This window comes from Pollachius pollachius, assembly GCF_949987615.1.
Source record: "Pollachius pollachius genome assembly, chromosome: 3".
NCBI classification, from domain to species: domain Eukaryota; kingdom Metazoa; phylum Chordata; class Actinopteri; order Gadiformes; family Gadidae; genus Pollachius; species Pollachius pollachius.
This window is the reverse complement of record NC_136936.1, coordinates 1082802-1104106: the sequence shown is the minus strand read 5'-3', so window position 1 is coordinate 1104106 and position 21305 is coordinate 1082802. Positions and strand designations below refer to the sequence as shown.

At 48.2% G+C, this 21305-nt stretch overlaps 2 protein-coding genes across 2 annotated transcripts; one reads left to right on the top strand and one right to left on the bottom strand.

Annotated features, from left to right (window-relative positions):
* Positions 1-334: 334 nt before the first annotated feature.
* On the bottom strand, positions 335-4229 carry LOC307073130 (olfactory receptor 52K2-like; the record flags this gene model as incomplete). Its single annotated transcript, XM_079732833.1, has 6 exons — positions 335-1321; positions 1406-1413; positions 1526-1551; positions 1672-1695; positions 3506-3723; positions 4131-4229. 6 exons carry the CDS (start codon positions 4227-4229, stop codon positions 335-337), a joined length of 1362 nt encoding a protein of 453 aa, XP_079588959.1.
* Positions 4230-6040: 1811 nt separating this feature from the next.
* On the top strand, positions 6041-20713 carry pgm2l1 (phosphoglucomutase 2-like 1). Its single transcript, XM_079732668.1, has 14 exons — positions 6041-6288; positions 6609-6776; positions 9690-9796; positions 11764-11848; positions 12350-12433; positions 12743-12939; positions 13753-13942; positions 14540-14637; positions 15733-15913; positions 16467-16560; positions 17369-17498; positions 17839-18025; positions 19271-19404; positions 19958-20713. The coding sequence occupies exons 1-14, from the start codon at positions 6172-6174 to the stop codon at positions 20058-20060; spliced, it is 1875 nt and encodes a 624-aa protein (XP_079588794.1). The 5' UTR covers positions 6041-6171; the 3' UTR covers positions 20061-20713.
* The last annotated feature ends 592 nt before the right edge of the window (positions 20714-21305 follow it).

The window sequence follows — 21305 nt, the reverse complement described above, 5'->3', positions numbered from 1 at the left end:
ACACACACACACACACACACACAAGAAGGAACTGAACCCCTGGCCCGGAAGTGCTGCTGCCCTGTGAGGTGGACGGGTAGAGCACACTGCATCATCTCAGTACATTCAATTCAGACATACTACTCTGATGGTCGATTCTTCTCTGACTGATTATGCTCTGAAGGTAAATTTATTCTGATGGTAGATTGTATTCTGATGGTACATTGTATTCTGATGGCAGATTGTCTTCTGATGGTAGATTGTATTCTGATGGTACATTGTATTCTGATGGCAGATTGTATTTCGGATGGTTTAAGTATTCCAGCCAATGTCTCGCTGCGTAGATACATCCATCTCACCCCGGTTCTTTGACGATTGGAGAAACCTTAATGGAGGGGACCTTCACTGCCTTGTTGTCCTTGGCTTTGACGTTAAAGACTTTATAAAAGCCGTTCCTGATCTCCTTAGTCCGGACCCCGTAGATGACGGGGTTGACGGTGGCGGGCAGCAGGATGTAGGCCAGGCCCATGAAGGTGTTGCCGCTGGTGGAGATGGGGATTTGGAGGTTGTGGGACAGGAAGGTCACGCTGCCCACCAGGTAGAAGCACATCATCACCATCAGGTGCGTCCCGCAGGTGTGGAAGGCCTTCCAGCGGTCTCCATGGGGGGTCCGCAGCACTGCCCGCAGGATGCACACGTAGGAGAAGAAGATGAGGGAGATGTCCACGCCCACGAAGCAGCCGATGACGGCCAGCCCCATGGCGTTGCTCCGCCCCGTGTCGCCGCACGCCAGGCTGACCAGCGCCATGTGGTCGCAGTAGCAGTGCAGGATGACGCTGGAGCCGCAGAAGGTCAGCGAGCCGGCCAGTGCCACCAGGGCCAGCATGATGGAGCCGCTGCGGAGCACGGCGAACGCGCACAGCTTCAGCGCCGCGGGGGGGTTGATGATGTCTGCGTAGCGCAGCGGGCGGCAGATGGCCACGTAGCGGTCCAGCGCCATGGCCAGCAGCAGCGTGGACTCCAGCGACGACAGGAAGTGGGCCACAAACATCTGGAGCAGGCATCCGGCCAGACTGATGTCATCCTGCTCCGAGAAGAAGCCCAGCAGCATCCTGGGGATGATGGCGCTGACCACCAGGACGTCCACCAGGCAGAGCGCGGAGATGAGGAGGTGCATGGGGCTGTGCAGGCTGGGCAGACTCCTCACCACGTGGACCAGCAGGAGGTTCCCCAGCAGCACCCAGCCATAGGCCAGTGAGAAGGGCAGCGCCAGCAGCCGCAGGTGTCTGCTGAGCTCCGGGAAGCCCAGGAACACAAAGGAACTGTGGGAGAGGTTCCTGTCCTGCAAGGGGTCCATGGCTGGGCTGGTTCAGGGTATACACCTAATCACAGGATAAAAATCAGACACAAGAACCACGACACACACCTGTTCACCTGAACACAGGAACCACATCAGACACCAGATCACCTGGACACAGGAACCACAAACCACGCCTGTTCGCAGGAACAACTACAGACACAGGAACCACATCACACACCTGTTCACCTGGACACAGGAACCACATCACACACCTGTTCACAGGAACCACATCAGACACAAGAACCACAACAAACACCTGTTCACCTGAACACACGAACCACAACGCACACCAGATCACCTGTTCACAAGAACCACATCACGCACCGGTTCACCTGGACACAGGAACCACAACACACCTGTTCACAGGAACCACATCAGACACAGGAACCACATCACACACCTGTTCTCCTGCATACAGGAACCACAACACACACCTGGTCGCAATAACCACAACACAGTTAGCAAGATATGTATGCTGAAATGTACTGTAATGTCTGGAGGAGCCCAATAGAAGTCATCTAGGTGCTGTATAGAAACACACCCCCCCCCCCCCCCCCCCCAGATGACCTCTATCGGGCTCCACCAGACTAAGGCTACGTTTACAATATGATGGTCTGAACAGAAGACACAAAAGTGGCGTCGCGTCTTCACTTTTTATTCCACGTTTAGACGAGCGTTTTCGGGAGGAAATCTTCATGCATACGATGACGCAAAAGTGTGTGGAATTCGATTGGGTATGCATGTCAGGTGGCTAGGTGGTGCTGTGATACACTATCACACAACACCGCCATGTCTGAGCGCATGCGTAGAATATTCCTTCTTCTCTTATCAGCGCCGCGAAAACCAAAACATAATTACAGATCCTTCTCTGTTCAGTAATACTATCTGTACATATCCTGTACATTTCGTGGAAAGACTCCTCTAAGTTTATTAGAGCTGCCAGAGCAGCTTGACGGTCCAACGCATGGAAATAATCCAACATGTTTGTTTATTTCCCTGTACTGGGGCATATATGTGACGTAAACGCGTACGCGACGTGAACAGATCTGAGCAGAGTTTTGCGTCTTGGCAGTGTAGACGGAAACGCTACGGCGGAGCGTATTTAAGTTTTACACTCTGGAGGGTGGTTTCAGATTTTTGCGTTTTTTAGCCCCAAAAACACCGTCACCGTCTAAACGAAAGGCACTTCCGATAAAATATTTTGTCGTTTTTACCCGCAAGCGTCCTCGTGTAAACGGGGCCTAAAGGACACGGGGTGGAGGTGTTGGTAATTTGTGTAACGATTTGATAACGATACATGGCCTTTGTGGCCATCTAGGAGAACTTAAGTGTGTGTGGAGGTGGCTTGTCGTACCTGTGCACACTGATTACTCAACGTGCAACAGGTGTGCTGCCTCACCAGCCCCAGAGTCCAATCAGACTCGGCCAGGAGAGGCTGCTGAAACCAGCCATCATCCACACACACTCCCACCGTACGCTATTATACTGCATCAATATTAGGTAAAGATACTTGGCAATTTTTACGAAACAAAGACTCAAGTACTCAATTAAGATAGATATTAATATTTAGACAATATTAATATTAATCCCAGATGATGAATCTGGATTGTAGAGCATTGGTATGGGACAGTATTACGTGTTTAAAAAAGATTCAACTTTATAATAAGATGAGCCTAAGTGATACAAATATATGAAAAATACATACAATAATTGAATAAGAAATAAAGAAAAGAAAATGCATTGTAAGAATTTACATATGACAGAGATACAAGATGCCGTCTGAACAAAGTCAAAGACATTGTTCAGACGGCATCTCCTCGATAAAGAGGACGCCCTCGAGGACCAGGACCCACAAGAGGACCCCCTCGAGGAGACCATGAGAACCAGGACCCCCTCGAGGACCAGGACCCACAAGAGGACCCCCTCGAGTAGACCATGAGAACCAGGACCCAGAAGAGGACCAGGACGCACAAGAGGACCAGGACGCACATCACCCACCAGCAGCTTCACACGTATTGAGTCCGCTACCTGGGGCTTCTCCATGGACCGACCATGTGGTCTACAGCTCCGTGTCCCAGACGTTGAGAGAAGCTCTCAAGGTGAGCTGGTCGATATCTTCACCTCTCTTTGTCGACCGTAAACTAAACGGAGCTGAGTGGAGCTTACCTTCCTGCCGTGTGCATCCAGGTGTTCTGGCTCCAGGTGGAGTCAGGACCTCCACCTCTCCTCTTATATCTCCATAGCGACCCCTGACCCTCCCCCACACGCAGGAACAGACGCGACCCACCGCAGACCGGAGACCGGAGACCATCCAGGCCCCTACTGGGACTCCAGCGGGGGTTGGAGGAGGAATTCATTATGTGCGTCAGTGTGGAGCTGGTTGGCTGGAGAAGGCGGAGGTCCCAGGGAGAGGAGGAGGAAGCTCTTGTTGTGACCACAGTCCGTCACAGGGAGAAGCTGCCTCAGTAATCACACCTGTGGGACTCCTGAGCCCCACAGCGTCAATCAGCCCGGATTACCCCCCCCCCCCCGCCCTGGGGCCACAATCATTTAGAAGAGTGTAACCTTAAGATAATTATTATATTATGATGACTATAGGATGAGGGTTGATCACCCTAAACAGTTCCTCAGCCTGGGAGCACACATGAAGACAAACAGAAAGTACAACAGGACATTTGATGGGTTTATTTAGCTAATAGTTACACCACAAGCGAGGTCAACTCAACTCAAAGAAACAAAGAAGAACAACAAACAGAGTCCGTTCATGAGCTGATCTTGGAAGAGTTCTGACCCAGTTTGGACTGGGAGCGTAGACCAGCCCTGGACTGGGAGCGTAGACCAGCCCTGGACTGGGAGCGTAGACCAGCCCTGGACTGGGAGCGTAAACCATCCCTGGTCCTCAGGCCTAGACCAGCCCCGCCCAACCTCCTGCAGGCGTGACCATGTTCTAGTGCTCTCACAGAGGGGGCCCGGCTGGGGGCCCCATTACCCACACCAGGAGGGCCCTGAAGGTTCTCCTACACCTGTCTGCTGCACCACAAGAGCCCCGGAAGGTTCTCCAGTCCGGAAGGATCTCCAGCACCCTGCAGCACCAGAAGGGCCCTGGAAGTTCTGCAGCCCGGGCCCCTCTTCTGAGGTGCTTCAGCCCCCTGACCCTCTCCTGAAGTTCTGCAGCACGGGGCCCTATCCTGAGGTTCTGCAGCCCGGGGCCCTCTCCTGAGGTTCTGCAGACCGGGGCCCTCTCCTGGGGTTCTCCAGCCCGGGGCCCTCTGCCGAGGTTATCCAGCCCGTGGCCCTCTGCTGAGGTTATCCAGACCGGGGCCCTCTCCTGGGGTTCTCCAGCCCGGGGCCCTCTGCCGAGGTTATCCAGCCCGTGGCCCTCTGCTGAGGTTATCCAGCCCGGGGCCCTCTCCTGGGGTTCTGCAGCCCGGGGCCCTCTCCTGAGGTTCTGCAGACCGGGGCCCTCTCCTGAGGTCCTGCAGCCCGGGGCCCTCTCCTGAGGTCCTGCAGCCCAGGGCCCTCTGCTGAGGTCCTGCAGCCCGGGGCCCTCTCCTGGGGTTCTGCAGCCCGGGGCCCTCTCCTGAGGTTCTCCAGTGCCCTGGCCCTCTGCTGAGGTTCTCCAGTGCCCTGGCCCTCTCCTGAGGTCCTCCAGCAGACCCATCAGTCAGTTTGGTAGACCTGGCAGACCCACCTACCCACCAGGGGGCACTAAGGTCCACCAGGGGGCACTAAGACCCACCAGGGGGCACTAAGACCGACCAGGGGGCACTAAGACCGACCAGGGGGCACTAAGGTCCACCAGGGGGCACTAAGACCAACCTGCCCACCAGGGGGCACTAAGGTCCACCAGGGGGCACTAAGACCAACCTGTCCACCAGGGGGCACTAAGGTCCACCAGGGGGCACTTAGACCCACCAGGGGGCACTAGGACCCACCAGGGGGCACTAAGACCAACCTGCCCACCAGGGGGCACTAAGGTCCACCAGGGGGCACTTAGACCCACCAGGGGGCACTAGGACCCACCAGGGGGCACTAAGACCAACCTGCCCACCAGGGGGCACTAAGACCAACCTGTCCACTAGGGGGCACTAAGACCCAGAAGGGGGCACTAGGACCCGATGTCCACCAGGGGGCAGTGGCGACACATAACGGAATGCGTGCGCCCATAAATACAATATGAATTAAAACGCTTAATAAATAAATAATAAATATAAACACATTATAAATATAAACAGACTATAAATATAAACACAATATAACTATAAATACAATATGAATACATTATAAGTATAAATACATTATAAATACATAATAAATATAAAAACATTATAAGTATAAATACATTATAAATATAAATACATTACATACACGTTATAAATACATTAAAGTCATAATGTTTAATATAGTCTGAATCACACTGGATAGGGTGTGGACCCCAGACCGGGGGGCTGGACCCCAGGATGGGGATGGGAGGTGGACCATCACATGACAGTCTGGGGTTTCCCTCCAGACGCTCCAGCGAACACGCAGCCGCAGTCCGCAGTTGGTCGCGCCTGTTCCATGTCTAGTCCCGGTCCAGGTCTAGGTCTAGTCCCCAGTCCCACCGGGCATCCATCATGTCAGCTTCATATTTCAGTTCGGTTCACTTCCTGTAAACAAACGCACGTTCCCTTGGAAGCTTCCGGCTAACCAATAGCTAGGCTAAGCGCAGGGCTAGCGCTCCAGCAGTGACAGGAGTCCCTGCAGTCCCTGTAGTCCCGGTCCCTGTCCGGCCCCGGACGGCCTGGTGTCCCGGCGGAGGCGGACTACCGTGGAGCGGTTCGCCCGTCAGCATGGGCGACGAGCCGGCGATGAACGGGGACCTGAACGCTAACGTTAAGACCCGGTGCTCTGCGACCGGAGACCCGGTACTGGACCAGCGAACTGATCAGTGGCTGTCCTGGGACAAGGTGGGGCTGTTCGCCAAGGGTTTAACTGGAAACCATTAACGTGCGTGTGTGTTTGTGCATGTGTGTGTGTGACCTGTCTGAAATGTCAGCCAGTTTGTATTTCTAGAGCCCCCCCCCCCCCCCCATAAAGTCTAGTAGGACCAAGGACAACTTGCTGTTTAATCCAAAAATAATCAGGAAAAGCATCTCCAGCCTGTACTGCATGTGTCAGACTCCTAGATACTACTACTGTGGCAGTACTGTCGGGTCAGAAGTACTGCGGTACTCTGCCTAGCTCTGAGTATGGCCTGCGGTTCCCTGATGTTTGCGGTGTTCTCCAGAACCCGAAGACCCGCGGGCAGGCGGAGGTGCTGCTGGAGGAGGGGAGGAGCGAGGAGCTGAGGAGGCGGTTCAGCGCCCGGATGACGTTTGGAACCGCCGGTCTGAGGGCACCCATGGGTGCTGGCTTCTCGTTCATCAACGACCTGACGGTCATCCAGACCACGCAGGTAGATTAATACTACCACTCAAGTAGATTAATACAACCACACAGGTAGATTAATACCACCACACAGGTGGATTAATACTACTACCACACAGGTAGATTATACCACACATGTAGATTAATACTACCACTCAAGTAGATTAATGCTACCGCACAGGTCGATTTATACTGCTACCACTCAGGTAGATTAATACTGCTAAAACACATGTATATTCATACTACCACGTGGGTAAATTAGTACTACCACTCAGATTGATTAATACTACTACCACTGAGGTAGATTAATAATACCACACATTAGGGATGGAAATTAACACCCGCCACACGCCATTTGCGGGTGGATTTGTGGGTGGATTTGTATGGTGGCGGGTGAATTGTGTCACTTCACCCGCCACTGTGTCGGGTAATAATTTCCAGTCAGGTCCGTTCAAATTTGCATATTTAATACATTCGTCATACGGCGCTGCACAGTTCCACAACCATTACTGTCAACATCCGGCCCCCTTCTTCTTCTACGCCTCTTTTGCTGAACTGCGACTGTCAACATCCGGGATAATAAACCGGTAACCATAGAGATAATATGCCGGTATCAACATTCGGTATAGTATGCTAGGCTGATTATTGACATATAAAGAAAGAGCTACTAGAGAAAACAATGTTGTTCTCTCTGTGTAAACATGCTTCGGATGGCCACAGGTCCAATAGTTTTGTGAGTGGGACACAAAACCTAAAATTGGAAGCCGTGAAGGACCACGAGTCCTCAAAAAGTCACCTTCACGTTTTGAAAATTGCCAAGGGAAAATCAGCGGCCGACACCACCACAGCGATGAGGCCGCTCGTCAGCCTCAAAACAGCCCAGCTTGATAGAACTCTCTCTCTACTATTTCGAAATGCACACGCAATTTCCAAAAAGAGAAGGCCTTTTCAAGACTTTGAATGACACTGCACGTAAGTTATTTTTTTATATTCTATTAGGCCTAATGCAATAGTTTGTTGGTGTCGAAAAACTAGCATGTTGGGTAACCTTAGAGCTCTGCTCACTTGTTTGGCAAACAGCTGCTTTCTGTCAGTCTGGTCAAAACAGATGTCAAGTGTTTGTGCTAAGATGTAGGGCTGTCCCGAATACCATTTTACAGGCTTAGAATACTCGTTGGATATTCCGAGCGAGTATTCCAATACTCGTTCAAAAACATCATTAATAATTGAACAGAAAAAAAGTCGGAGTTCCTTACTTTGCTGTTGTTCCGTTCCAAATCAGCTGTCATCTGTGCCATCGTAGCCCTTACAGGAGCTTATCAATTCATCCCATAACGTGCATATAAATCCATACAAAGATCCAATGTTTAGTCGTTTGTGTCAATATTAAATCCATCATTGACCGGGTATTCCTTTGACAAAAGCCAGTCTGTGAATGCGCAATAGCAGGGCTGCATAGCGAACGTACACAAACAGATACGCTAACGAGTTCCTATATATATATATATATATATATATATATATATAATGTATTCTGACGTTTTTCAATGTGTCTTGCACTTATTAAGTCATTGTTTCTTGTTCTTGTTTCTTCATGGCCTGTTTTCAAATGTTTAATTTTGAATGCATAGGCAGAGTATGAGTCTTCCTATACCGAAAGGATACATCTTTCGCATTATAGGGGCAGATTTCATTATACATCTGGTTGAATTGAAGAAATTAAAAGGCCAGTGCACTGGAAAAAAAAAATGTTCCTATTGACTTATGATGGTGTAGCCATGCATGTTGTTTTATTGTTTTTTATTGAAAATATTTTGCATAGATGAATTATCCCCAAACTTCATCGTAACACCTTTGAAATAAACATGACTTAACATGGCAGATACCTGTGTATTGTTTATCATATGCGGTAAGAGTGTAACATTTTCAACTCAGTTCCTTGGTAGCACCTACTTACAGTAAAAATCACTTCTGATGGAAAAAATGATGAGTATAAAGAACACAAAAACTTTTCTTATCTATTGTTACTATTATATTGTTTAAAATGTCCGCATATGTTTAAAAAATATATAGTATATAAAAAGGGGCTGGTAAAAAAGATGAGTGGCTGGTGGGCAAAAAAGTTAATTTCCATCTCTGCCACACATGTAGATTAATACTACTACCACACAGGTCGATTAATACTATCACACAGGTAGATTAATACTACTGCCACACAGGTTTATTAATACCACTATCACACAGGTAGATTAATATTACTATCACACATGCAGATTAATAATAGCACACAGGTAGATTAATGCTACCACTCTGTTATATTAAAACTACTACCACACAGGTCGATTAATACTACCACTCAGGTAGATTAATACTACCATATAGGTCGATTAATACTACTATCACACAGGTAGATTAACACTACTACCACACAGGTAGATTAATAGACCACACAGGTGAGATAACATTCTAACCATTGTTAGATTTCAGCTTATTTCTAAACTGTTCATATGGACTCTGCGTTGTGTATTTTTCGTCGTGGTAGTAATTCTTGAAGTCGAAATCAAAGCAACTTGACAGTTTGGATAAGAGGGTTGAATAGATGGTTCATTCCAGGATGTAATACAGCGAGATACAGACTTAGGTTGAATAATCTATAGTGTACGCGGTTGAGGAGCAGTTTCGAGACGTGTTCCTTGGCTGTCGATCCCTCTTCTCGCAAGAGAACAGAAGCACTCTCAGCCTTGATAAGTTATATGGCCCTGGCTATGTCCAATATGACCAGGTTGGTTTATCCTTGTTGAGACATAACAAATGGCTGAATGTTGGAAATAACACCTTGTATCAGTGTGAGAGGCACTGGCCTGTTCCTAGACTAGAAATGTGAACACAGAGAGACACTAAAATTCTCATTCTAATCAAACCCTCTCTAATCTGATTCCAGGGTTTGTACGTCTACCTGTCCAGGTGTTTCTCGAACCTCGGTACCAGAGGAGTGGTGGTGGGATTCGACACCAGGGGTCAGGAGGCCAGTGGCTGTACCAGTGAACGGTGCCTCACTCTATCACACTCTATTTTTCAGACTCCGTAGATCAGTCTCTATTATATCTTATGAACTCAAAGTAGACCCTCTGTGGACTGCACTCTATTGTATGAACTTTTGGGATAAGACTATCATATTGTATGAACTTATAGGGGGTTGGACTCTATTGTCAGTGTTGTGCCTGAACGCGTTCACTGAACGAAAGTTCATGAACTCGTTCATATTTTGGGCGAACGTGAACTGAACGTACTGTATTACTGCCTGATGAACGTTACTGTGAACTCGTTCATTCTGGTGTCAGTGAACGGCACGCTCACTCGGTTTAACTTCGTTCAATGGGGGGGTTATTTCGCTATCAACACGGCGGATGCGCGCGCAGATCGCCGTGTTGTTTGACCGGTTGCCATGGTAATCCCGTGCGGTTCATTTGCAGTTGCGGTGTTGCCAGCTTACTGTTACATTAAACTAATCAGAAAAGGTGGTTATATGCTATAGACCCTATAGTATCTGTCATATAAAGGCTGGGACGAATTTCAAATTATAAATATGTACACTTTATTTTGAAAGTATAGACCAGCGCGATTCCCATTGAAACGAATGGCGCGGTGATTATTCTTCAAAACGAGAGCTGTTAAATTGTGGAAAATGAATTAAACTGTAATCAGACAAAGCGGTTATATGCTATAGACCCTAGAGTATCTGTGGTATAACGGCTGAGACGAATTTCGAATTATAAATATGTACAATCCATAACGTTTGCTCTCTGGCTCATAGCTCAGCGGAGTAGAATATCTCATAGAATCATTGCTTGTTGGCCGGAAACGGAAAGGGGGGCTGTTCACGTTTGGTTGTAGTCTTTTCGCTCGGTTCTCCGTCTCATCAGTAGGGCTAGAACCGAGCGAAAAGACTGCAATCAAACGTGAACACCCCCCCTTTCCGTTTCCGCCAACGAGCAATGAGTCTTCCAACAGAAATCAATGGGATTTACAAAATGCGCTAAATGTGGAATAAAACACGATAGAAACTGTATTTCGCTACGATACTTGATTCAACCACTCTATATCATCCTAGACAAACCACAAAGGGTGCTCAATGTTCAAAATACCGGAATAAACGAATAGCTCACAGCAACATTTGAAAAAAAGAACTATGATATAGTTCATTTTTTGGAACTGTGAACTTAGTTCAAAATTTTGAATTATGAACGTTTAACTGAACTAGTTCATTTTAAAATTTGTGAACTGAACTTTGAACTAGTTCACGAAGAAAGTGAACTTTCCCAACACTGTCTATTGTATTGTATGAACTTGTAGGGATAACTCTCTATTGTGTTGTATTAACTTGTAGGGATAAGTCTCTATTGTGTTGTATTAACTTGTAGGGATAAGTCTCTATTGTGTTGTATTAACTTGTAGGGATAAGTCTATTGTGTTGTATTAACTTGTAGGGATAAGTCTCTAACTTGTAGTGGATTGGCCTCTATTGTGTTGTATGAACTTGTAGGGATAAGTCTCTATTGTGTTGTATGAACTTGTAGGGATAAGTCTCAATTGTGTTGTATGAACTTGTAGGGATAAGGCTCTAGTGTGTTGTATGAACTTGTAGGGATAAGTCTCTATTGTGTTGTATGAACTTGTAGTGGATTGGCCTCTATTGTGTTGTATGAACTTGTAGGGATAAGTCTCCATTGTGTTGTATGAACTTGTAGGGATAAGGCTCTATTGTGTTGTATTAACTTGTAGGGATAAGGCTCTATTGTGTTGTATGAACTTTTAGGGATAAGGCTCTATTGTGTTGTATTAACTTATAGGGATAAGGCTCTAGTGTGTTGTATGAACTTGTAGTGGATTGGCCTCTATTAAGTCTGCAACTAGTGTCTGTTAGCGCTCTGCTGTCAGCCCCAGCTGGTCCCGACCCTGACCATTGAACCAGTGAGCATCCTGCCTGCAGCACAGTGACCTTGGTGTGTCCCCAGGCTGGCCAGGCTGACGGCGGCCGTGCTGCTCAGTAAAGACGTTCCAGTCCTGCTCTTCTCCACCTACGTCCCCACCCCATTCGTGGTCCGTGAGCTTTCTGCTCTAATGTGATAACATAGTGTCTTGTTGTGCTATGCCTACTCTAATATGCAATGTTTTGTAGGCCTATTCTAACATGCAGAATGTTTTGTAGGCCTACTCTAATGTGCAGACTGTTGTGTAGGCCTACTCTAACCTGCAGACTGTTTTGTAGGCCTATTCTAACATGCAGAATGTTTTGTAGGCCTACTCTAACATGCAGACTGTTTTGTAGGCCTACTCTAACGTACAGACTGTTTTGTAGGCCTACTCTAACCTGCAGACTGTTGTGTAGGCCTACTCTAACGTGCAGACTGTTTTGTAGACCTACTCTTAACGTGCAGATTGTTGTGTAGGCCTACTCTAACGTGCAGACTGTTGTGTAGGCCTACTCTAACGTGCAGACTGTTTAGTAGGCCTACTCTAACCTGCAGAATGTTTTGTAGGCCTACTCTTAACGTGCAGACTGTTGTGTAGGCCTACTCTAACGTGAAGACTATTTTGTAGGCCTACTCTGTAAAGAAGTTTGGAGCTGCTGCAGGGGTCATGATCACCGCCTCACACAACCCCAAAGAAGACAACGGCTACAAGGTGAGAAGTTCCTGGTTCACCTGCTTATCCAGAAGAAGTGTGTTCTATCTAGAAAGGATGTGTTCTATCTAGGAGTGTGTTCTATCTAGGAGTGTGTTCTATCTAGGAGTGTGTTCTATCTAGAAGGAGTGTGCTCTATCCAGAAGGAATGTGTACTATCTAGATGGAGTGCGTGTTCTATCTAGAAGGAATGTGCTCTATCCAGAAGGAGTGTTCTAGAAGGACTGTGTTCTATCCAGAAGGAGTGTTCTAGAAGGAGTGTGTACTATCAAGAAGGAGTGTTCTAGAGGGGGTGTGTTTTTCGTGCAGGTGTATTGGTGTACAGGAGCGCAGATCTCCTCCCCTCACGACAAGGAGGTTCTGCGGTGCATCGAGGAGAGCGAGGAGCCCTGGAGTGATGCATGCTGGGACGCAGGACTAGCAGACCGCTCCCCTTTGAGGACGGACCCCCTGGTGGAGGTGACCTGCAGCTACATGGAGGAGCTCAAAGACCTCTGCTTCCACAGGTACAGACAGACTGAAGTGTATCATCACTGTCACATACTTTATCTCCTGGGGTTAAACTAGACTGTATTTTATCTCCCTGTTTTAAACTAGACTATGTTCTATCTTCTAGAGTTAAACTAGACTGTTCTGTCTTCTAGAGTTAAACTAGGCAATGTTTTATCTTCTAGAGTTAAACTAGACTGTTTTATCTTCTAGAGTTAAACTAGGCTGTATTTTATCTCCTGGGGTTAAACTAAACTATGTTCTATCTTCTAGAGTTAAACCAGGCAATGTTTTATCTTCTAGAGTTAAACCAGGCAATGTTTTATCTTCTAGAGTTAAACTAGGCAATGTTTTATCTTCTAGAGTTAAACTGGTCTGTGTTTATCTACTGGTGGTAGACTGGTCTGTGTCTTACCTCCTGGTGGTAGACTGGTCTGTGTTTATCTCCTGGTGGTAGACTGGTCTGTGTCTTACCTCCTGGTGGTAGACTGGTCTGTGTCTTACCTCCTGGTGGTAGACTGGTCTGTGTCTTACCTCCTGGTGGTAGACTGGTCTGTGTCTTACCTCCTGGTGGTAGACTGGTCTGTGTCTTACCTCCTGGTGGTAGACTGGTCTGTGTCTTACCTCCTGGTGGTAGACTGGTCTGTGTCTTACCTCCTGGTGGTAGACTGGTCTGTGTTTTATCTCCTGGTGGTAGACTGGTCTGTGTTTCATATCCTGGTGGTAGACTGGTCTGTGTTTCATATCCTGGTGGTAGACTGGTCTGTGTCTTACCTCCTGGTGGTAGACTGGCCTGTGTTTCATCTCCTGGTGTTTACTGTGTTCCTCAGGGAGCTGAACCTCTGCTCTCCGCTGAGATTCGTCCACTCTGCGTTCCACGGCGTGGGGCATCGCTACGTCCAGCAGGCCTTCAGCGTGTTCGGCTTCCCCCCGCCCATCTCCGTCCCGGAGCAGAGGGACCCCGACCCAAACTTCTCCTCCCTGCGCTGTCCCAACCCTGAGGAGGGCCACTCTGTGCTGGTACGAGACCCTGGAACTGGTCTCCAACGCGTGATCTGACCCAGGGTTTACAGTAGAGCCTCTAAGAAAACATACCACCTGTTCTCTGGTGGTGGAGATAGTCTGGACTGTTCTCTGGTGGTGGAGTTAGTCTGGACTGTTCTCTGGTGGTGGAGTTAGTCTGGACTATTCTCTGGTGGTGGAGTTAGTCTGGACTGTTCTCTGGTGGTGGAGTTAGTCTGGACTGTTCTCTGGTGGTGGAGTTAGTCTGGACTATTCTCTGGTGGTGGAGTTAGTCTGGACTGTTCTCTGGTGGTGGAGTTAGTCTGGACTGTTCTCTGGTGGTGGAGTTAGTCTGGACTATTCTCTCTGTGTTATTTTATTTAGTCTGGACTATTCAGTGTGTTCTTGTTTTAGTCTGGACTATTCAGTGTGTTACTGTATTTAGTCTGGACTATTCAGTGTGTTACTGTATTTAGTCTGGACTATTCAGTGTGTTCTTTTTTTAATCTGGACTATTCAGTGTGTTACTGTATTTAGTCTGGACTATTCAGTGTGTTCTTGTTTTAGTCTGGACTATTCAGTGTGTTACTGTATTTAGTCTGGACTGGTTTCCAGGAGCTGTCTCTTCGTCTGGCAGAGAGCGTTAGCGCGCGGGTTGTGCTAGCGACGGACCCTGACGCTGACCGCCTAGCCGTCGCAGAGCTGCTACCAGGGTAAGAGCTAGGCTAACCATGCTAAGGGCTAAGTTAACCATGCTAAGAGCTAGGCAAACCATGCTAAGGCCTAAGTTAACTATGCTAAAAGCTAGGCTAACCATGCTAAGAGCTAGGTTAACCATGCTAAGAGCTAGGCTAACCGTGCTAAGAGCTAGGTTCATCATTCTAAGAGCTAGGCTAACATGCTAAGAGCTAGGCTAACCATGCTAAGAGCTAGGTTAACCACGCCAAGAGCTAGGTAAACCATGCTTAGACTGAGTCTAACCCCACTGAGAGAGAGTCTAACCCCGCTGAGAGAGAGTCTAACCCCGCTGAGAGAGTCTAACCCCGCTGAGAGAGAGTCTAACCCCACTGAGAGAGAGTCTAACCCCGCTGAGAGAGAGTCTAACCCCGCTGAGAGAGTCTAACCCCGCTGAGAGAGTCTAACCCCGGTGAGCGTGAGTCTAACCCCACTGAGAGAGAGTCTAACCCCGCTAAGGGAGAGTCTAACCCCTCTGAGAGAGAGTCTAACCCCGCTGAGAGAGTCTAACCCCTCTGAGAGAGAGTCTATCCCCGCTGAGAGAGAGTCTAACCCCACTGAGAGAGTCTAACCCCGCTGAGAGAGTCTAACCCCGCTGAGAGAGTCTAACCCCGCTGAGAGAGTCTTACCCCGCTGAGAGAGAGTCTAACCCCGCTGAGAGAGAGTCTAACCCCGCTGAGAGAGTCTAACCCCACTGAGAGAGAGTCTAACCCCGCTGAGAGAGTCTAACCCCGCTGAGAGAATCTAACCCCTCTGAGAGAGAGTCTTACCCCGCTGAGAGTGAGTCTTACCCCGCTGAGAGAGAGTCTAACCCCGCTGAGAGAGAGTCTAACCCCGCTGAGAGAGAGTCTAACCCCGCTGAGAGAGAGTCTTACCCCACTGAGAGAGAGTCTAACCCCGCTGAGAGAGAGTCTTACCCCACTGAGAGAGAGTCTTACCCCACTGAGAGAGAGTCTTACCCCACTGAGAGTGAGTCTTACCCCGCTGAGAGAGAGTCTAACCCCGCTGAGAGAGAGTCTTACCCCACTGAGAGGGCGTCTAAACGTGGTCCGTGTCATGGTGTGGGCTCGCAGGTCGGACTGGAAGGTGTTTACTGGGAACGAGCTGGCTGCCCTTCTGGGTTGGTGGATGTTTTTCAACTGGAGGGAGAGGAACCCCCCCCCCGCGGACCCCAGCAGCCTCTACATGCTGGCCACCTGCGTCTCCTCGCGCATCCTGAGGACAATGGCGCAGCAGGAGGGCTTCCGCTTCGAGGTAGGAAGTCCCCCGCCGCTGGCCCCCTCTACCTCTCTCCCCTGGCTCCCCCTAGTGGCCGATATCTGCTCACACTGACACTGTGACACCAGCAGAGATAGTAGACGATCGCAAAGAGACTTTAAGGAGGTGTGTTATAGGTGGTGTCTGTCTGTCTGTCTGTCTGTAGGAGACAGACTTAAGGCAGTGTGTTATAGGTGATGTCTGTCTGTCTGTCTGTAGGAGACAGACTTAAGGCGGTGTGTTATACAGTAGGTGGTGTCTGTGTCTGTCTGTCTGTCTGTCTGTCTGTCTGTCAGTCTGTAGGAGACAGACTTAAGGCGGTGTGTTATACAGTAGGTGGTGTCTGTCTGTCTGTCTGTCTGTCTGTCTGTCTGTCTGTCTGTCTGTCTGTCTGTCTGTCTGTCTGTCAGTCTGTAGGAGACAGACTTAAGGCGGTGTGTTATACAGTAGGTGGTGTCTGTGTCTGTCTGTCTGTCTGTCTGTCTGTCTGTCTGTAGGAGACAGACTTAAGGCGGTGTGTTATAGGTGGTGTCTGTCTGTCTGTCTGTAGGAGACGCTCCCCGGGTTCAAGTGGATCGGTAAGAGGGTGGTGGAGCTGAGCAGTGCCGGACACCAGGTCCTCTTCGCCTTCGAGGAGTCAATCGGTTAGTCAACTAGCAACCCCTCACAGCATACCAGCTGACCTAACTAACTAGACCCGGCCACACTAACAGCTGAGCTAACTAACTAGACCCGGCCACACTAACAGCTGAGCTAACTAACTAGACCCGGCCACACTAACAGCTGACCTAACTAACTAGACCCGGCCACACTAACAGCTGAGCTAACTAACTAGACCCGGCCACACTAACAGCTGATCACTAACGCAGAGATAGGAGAACAAAGGAATAGATGGGTGTTGAATCAATACCGTTGATGTCATGCAGCCCATAATATAACCTTAGCCCTACTAACTCTAGCCCACTAACCGTAACCATAGCCCTACTAACTACCCCACTAACCATTACCATAACCCTACTAACTACCCCACTAACTATTACCATAACCCTACTAACTCTACCCCACTAACCATTACCATAGCCCTACTAACTACCCCACTAACTATTACCATAGCCCTACTAACTCTACCCCACTAACCATTACCATAGCCCTACTAACTACCCCACTAACCATTACCATAGCCCTACTCATCACCCCAACCCGGGGGGCTCACTGCAGTGTGGTGGTGGTACTGGGAGTCTCCCAGTAGCAGCAGGCCGGGGGGCTCACTGCAGTGTGGTGGTGGTACTGGGAGTCTCCCAGTGGCAGCAGGCCGGGGGGCTCACTGCAGTGTGGTGGTGGTACTGGGAGTCTCCCAGTAGCAGCAGGCCGGGGGGCTCACTGCAGTGTGGTGGTGGTACTGGGAGTCTCCCAGTAGCAGCAGGCCGGGGGGCTCACTGCAGTGTGCCGTAGGGTTCCTGTGCGGCGCCATGGCCCCTGATAAGGACGGGGTGAGCGCGGCCGTGGTGATGGCAGAGATGAGCTCCTACCTGCAGGCCCAGCAGCTCAGCCTCACCCAGCAGCTGGCCTCCATCTACCAGAGGTGCGCACACACACGCACGCGGGGTGTGTTGCCTAACAGTGTGCGTGATGGTGGGTGTTGTGTAACTGTGTGTACCAGTGTGTGCAGAGTGTCTAATAGTGTGCACAGAGGTTGTAACAGTGTGTTGTGTAACAGTGTGTTCAGAGTGTGTAATGGTGTGTGTTGTGTAACAGTGTGTGCAGAGTGTCTCATAGTGTGTAACAGTGTGTGTGTTGTGGAACAGTGTGTGTAACAGTGTGTGTTGTATAACAGTGTGGGCAGTGTGTTTATTGGTGTGTGTTGTGTAACAGTGTGTGTAGCAGTGTGTGTAGCGTGCGTTACCTGGTGCCTCTCGCTCCAGGTACGGGCTCCACGTGTCCAGGACGTCCTACCTGCTGTGTGACCACGCCCCCACCGTGCTCCGCATCTTCAGTCGGATCCGGAGCTACGAGGATGGCTCGTACCCGCGCTCCTGCGCCGGGCACCGGGTCGTCTGCGTCCGGGACGTTACCGTGGGTTACGACAGCAGCCAACCAGACCACAGATGTGTAAGCGTCCCCTCATGGCTGTAGTTTGGAGTTTAAATGGTTCTGTAGTTCCAGAACCATCCACCTCCAGCTGGATTATATAGTGTTGTGTTTTCTGTAGTTTAATTCTAGTGTCATGCTTTCTGTAGTTTAATTCTAGTGTTATGCTTTATGTGGTTTAATTCTTGTGTTATGCGTTCTGTAGTTTAATTCTAGTGTTGTGTTTACTGTAGTTTAATTCTAGTGTTATGCTTTCTGTAGATTAATTCTATTGTTATGCTTTCTGTAGTTTAATTCTAGTATTTTGTTTTCTATAGTTTAATTCTAGTGTTATGCTTTCTGTAGTTTAATTCTAGTGTTAAGCTTTCTGTAGTTTAATTCTAGTGTTATGCTTTCTGTAGTTTAATTCTAGTGTTATGCTTTCTGTCGATTAATTCTAGTGTTATGCTTTCTGTAGTTTAATTCTAGTGTTATGCTTTCTGTAGTTTAATTCTAGTGTTATGCGTTCTGTAGTTTAATTCTAGTGTTAGGCGTTCTTTAGTTTAATTCTAGTGTTATGTTTTCTGTATTCCTGTCCTGACTTAAGGCAGTGTGTTATAGGTGGTGTCTGTCTGTCTGTCTATCAGTAGGAGAGAGTTTAAGGAGGAGTATTGGAGGTGGGGTCTATCTGTCCGTCTGTCTCTCTGTCGGAGACAGAGTTTAAGGAGGTGTATTATAGGTGGTATCCGTCCGTCTGTCTGTCTGTCTGTCTGTCTGTAGGAGACAAACTTAAGGCAGTGTGTTATAGGTGGTGTCTGTCTATCTGTCTGTCAGTCTGTCTGTAGGAGACAGAGTTAAAGGAGGTGTATTATAGGTGGTATCTGTCCGTCTGTCTGTCCGTCTGTCCGTCTGTCTGTCTGTCTGTCTGTCTGTCTGTCTGTCTGTCTGTCTGTCTGTCTGTCTGTTTGTAGGAGACGCTGCCCGGGTTCAATGGGATCGGTAAGAGGATGGTGGAGCTGTAATGCCCGACACCAGGTCCTCTTTGCGCTGTCTTTTTTTTTTTTTCCTGTAGTTGATTTGATGTTGAAGACTGCTTTTTTCTTTGAAGACATGTATAAAGACATTATCTCTTATATTCCCAAATGGCTGATCCATTTTGAACCAATTTTTTCCTGGAATTTATTTTCTTTACATCTTGACAGCAATCTTTAAGTCAAACTGTGGGAGCGCTATGGTCGACCGTAGCTTCAGACCAGATAGAGCTGACTCTGTCGTCTTTCATTCCAGATTCTTCCAGTCACTAAGAGCAGCCAGATGATAAGCTTCACTTTAGCTAACAGTATCCTAGCAACGCTGAGGACCAGTGGAACCGAGCCCAAGATCAAATATTACTCCGAGTTCTGCGCTGAGCCCGGAGAAAGGTGAGCCGTCTGTCACTAGTACAGTTATTACAGTTATAAACTGTTCTCTATTACACCCATTACAGTTCTCTAGGACACGATAAACGGTTCTCTAGTACACGATTAACAGTTCACTTCGACACGATAAACCGTTCACTAGGTCAAACAGTTCACTAGGACACGATAAACAGTTCACTAGTACACGATAAACCGTTCAGTAGGTTAAACAGTTCACTTAGACACGATAAACCGTTCAACATTATAGTTCACTAGGACACCAATAAACAGTTCACTAGTACACGATAAACAGTTCACTAGTACACGATAAACCGTTCACTAGTACACGATAAACAGTTCACTAGGACACAATAAAAAGTTCACTAGTACACGATAAACAGTTTAGTAGGACACAATATACAGTTCACTAGTACACGATAAACAGTTCACTAGTACACGATAAACAGTTCACTAGGACACGATAAACAGTTTATTTCTGGTCCGAGGGTTAATATTTTCCTGACCCCTCTGACTCACCCCTCTCTCCCTCCTCTCCCCCCCTCTCCCTCCACTGCAGGGAGGTGTCTCGTTTGGAGGCGGAGCTCGAGGAGGTGACCCGAGTTCTGGTGGCGGAACTCCTGGAGCCTGAGAAGAACTACCTGATTGGTCGATTAGCCTGATGGTATCCCTCTCTGTCTCTGTCTCTCTATGTCTGTCTGTGTGTCTGTCTGTGTGTCTCTGTGTCTCTCCCCTCCCTGTGAGGCTGAAGGATTATAATAGCACTGGGCTCATAGAGCAGGTCAACCTTTAGGGTCCTGATGTAATCACAGAGTCCCCCCCCACCTCCTTCAGGGTCCTGATGTAGTCACAGAGTCCCCCTCCACCTCCTCCACCTCCTCCACCTCCTCCAGGGTCCTGATGTAGTCAGAGCCCCTCCTCCACCTCCTCCAGGGTCCTGATGTAGTCACAGAGTCCCCCTCCACCTCCTTCAGGGTCCTGATGTGGTCAGAGCCCCTCCTCCACCTCCTCATGGTGTTGTTGTGTTTGACGTAGCTCTGCGCTAGCTGAACCCTCTAGTTCCACTCCAGCCTCAGACTGTCTGAAAGGCTTATTTATTTTTCTATGTACATATCTTAAGCACAAGGCGAGCGATGGGCTGTTGTTTAGATCGCTGATCGCTGGTCATTGTGGGGTCTTAGTGGACGTACCAAAGAGTGGCTGGACTAGGGAAGAGTTATGATTTGCTACAGATTAGATATTATATAATATAAGACAAGTGTTGTTGACTAGACTGAATGTAAGAACCGATGGCCGAATGCTGGTGTTCCTCAAATAAAACCAAATGAAGCCACAATGAACTCGACTGTTCTCATTTCAACTCATTTAATAAACAGTACAGAGATGTCCCCCAGTTATCTTCAGCTGCCTCCAGGCCTTCTGGACATAAAGCAGGCTTACATCGTGTCTGATGGCCACTCCCCACATCACATCGATGCAGAACACAGCTTTAAAATGTCCAAGAAGGCTCTTTCATCACCCATCAAGTGTATCATGTTGTGTTGATTCTCTAAACACTGTCCCTCCTCAGAGACCAGACACCATGCTCCGATCACTGAGAACTGCAGACTCAAGCTGCAGAGGATATGCCTAGGACTTATGAAACAGAATCATGCAAAAAAAATTATGTAACTGTACATTTATGATACAGAAGACATGCTTATGATTTATGAAACACTAGATTCATGCACAACATATATTATAATTGATGTATTTGTACATTGATGCAGAATAAATATGTATTACTAAGAGAACTACATTTATGCTGCAGAAGACATTATTTCGACTTATGAAACATCCGATTTCTTCACCCGATATTGTCACCAGCTGTTGGTGTGTGTGGTCTGACCAGCGGTGGTCTGGGGGTC

Excerpts from the sequence above, each read along its gene's own strand:
- pgm2l1 (XM_079732668.1), top strand. The coding sequence starts at position 6,172 with ATGGGCGACGAGCCGGCGATGAACGGGGACCTGAACGCTAACGTTAAG. Across the intron at positions 12,434-12,742 it reads AAGAAGACAACGGCTACAAG|GTGTATTGGTGTACAGGAGC; the intron begins GTGAGAAGTTCC and ends TTTTTCGTGCAG. Across the intron at positions 15,914-16,466 it reads AGGAGGGCTTCCGCTTCGAG|GAGACGCTCCCCGGGTTCAA; the intron begins GTAGGAAGTCCC and ends GTCTGTCTGTAG.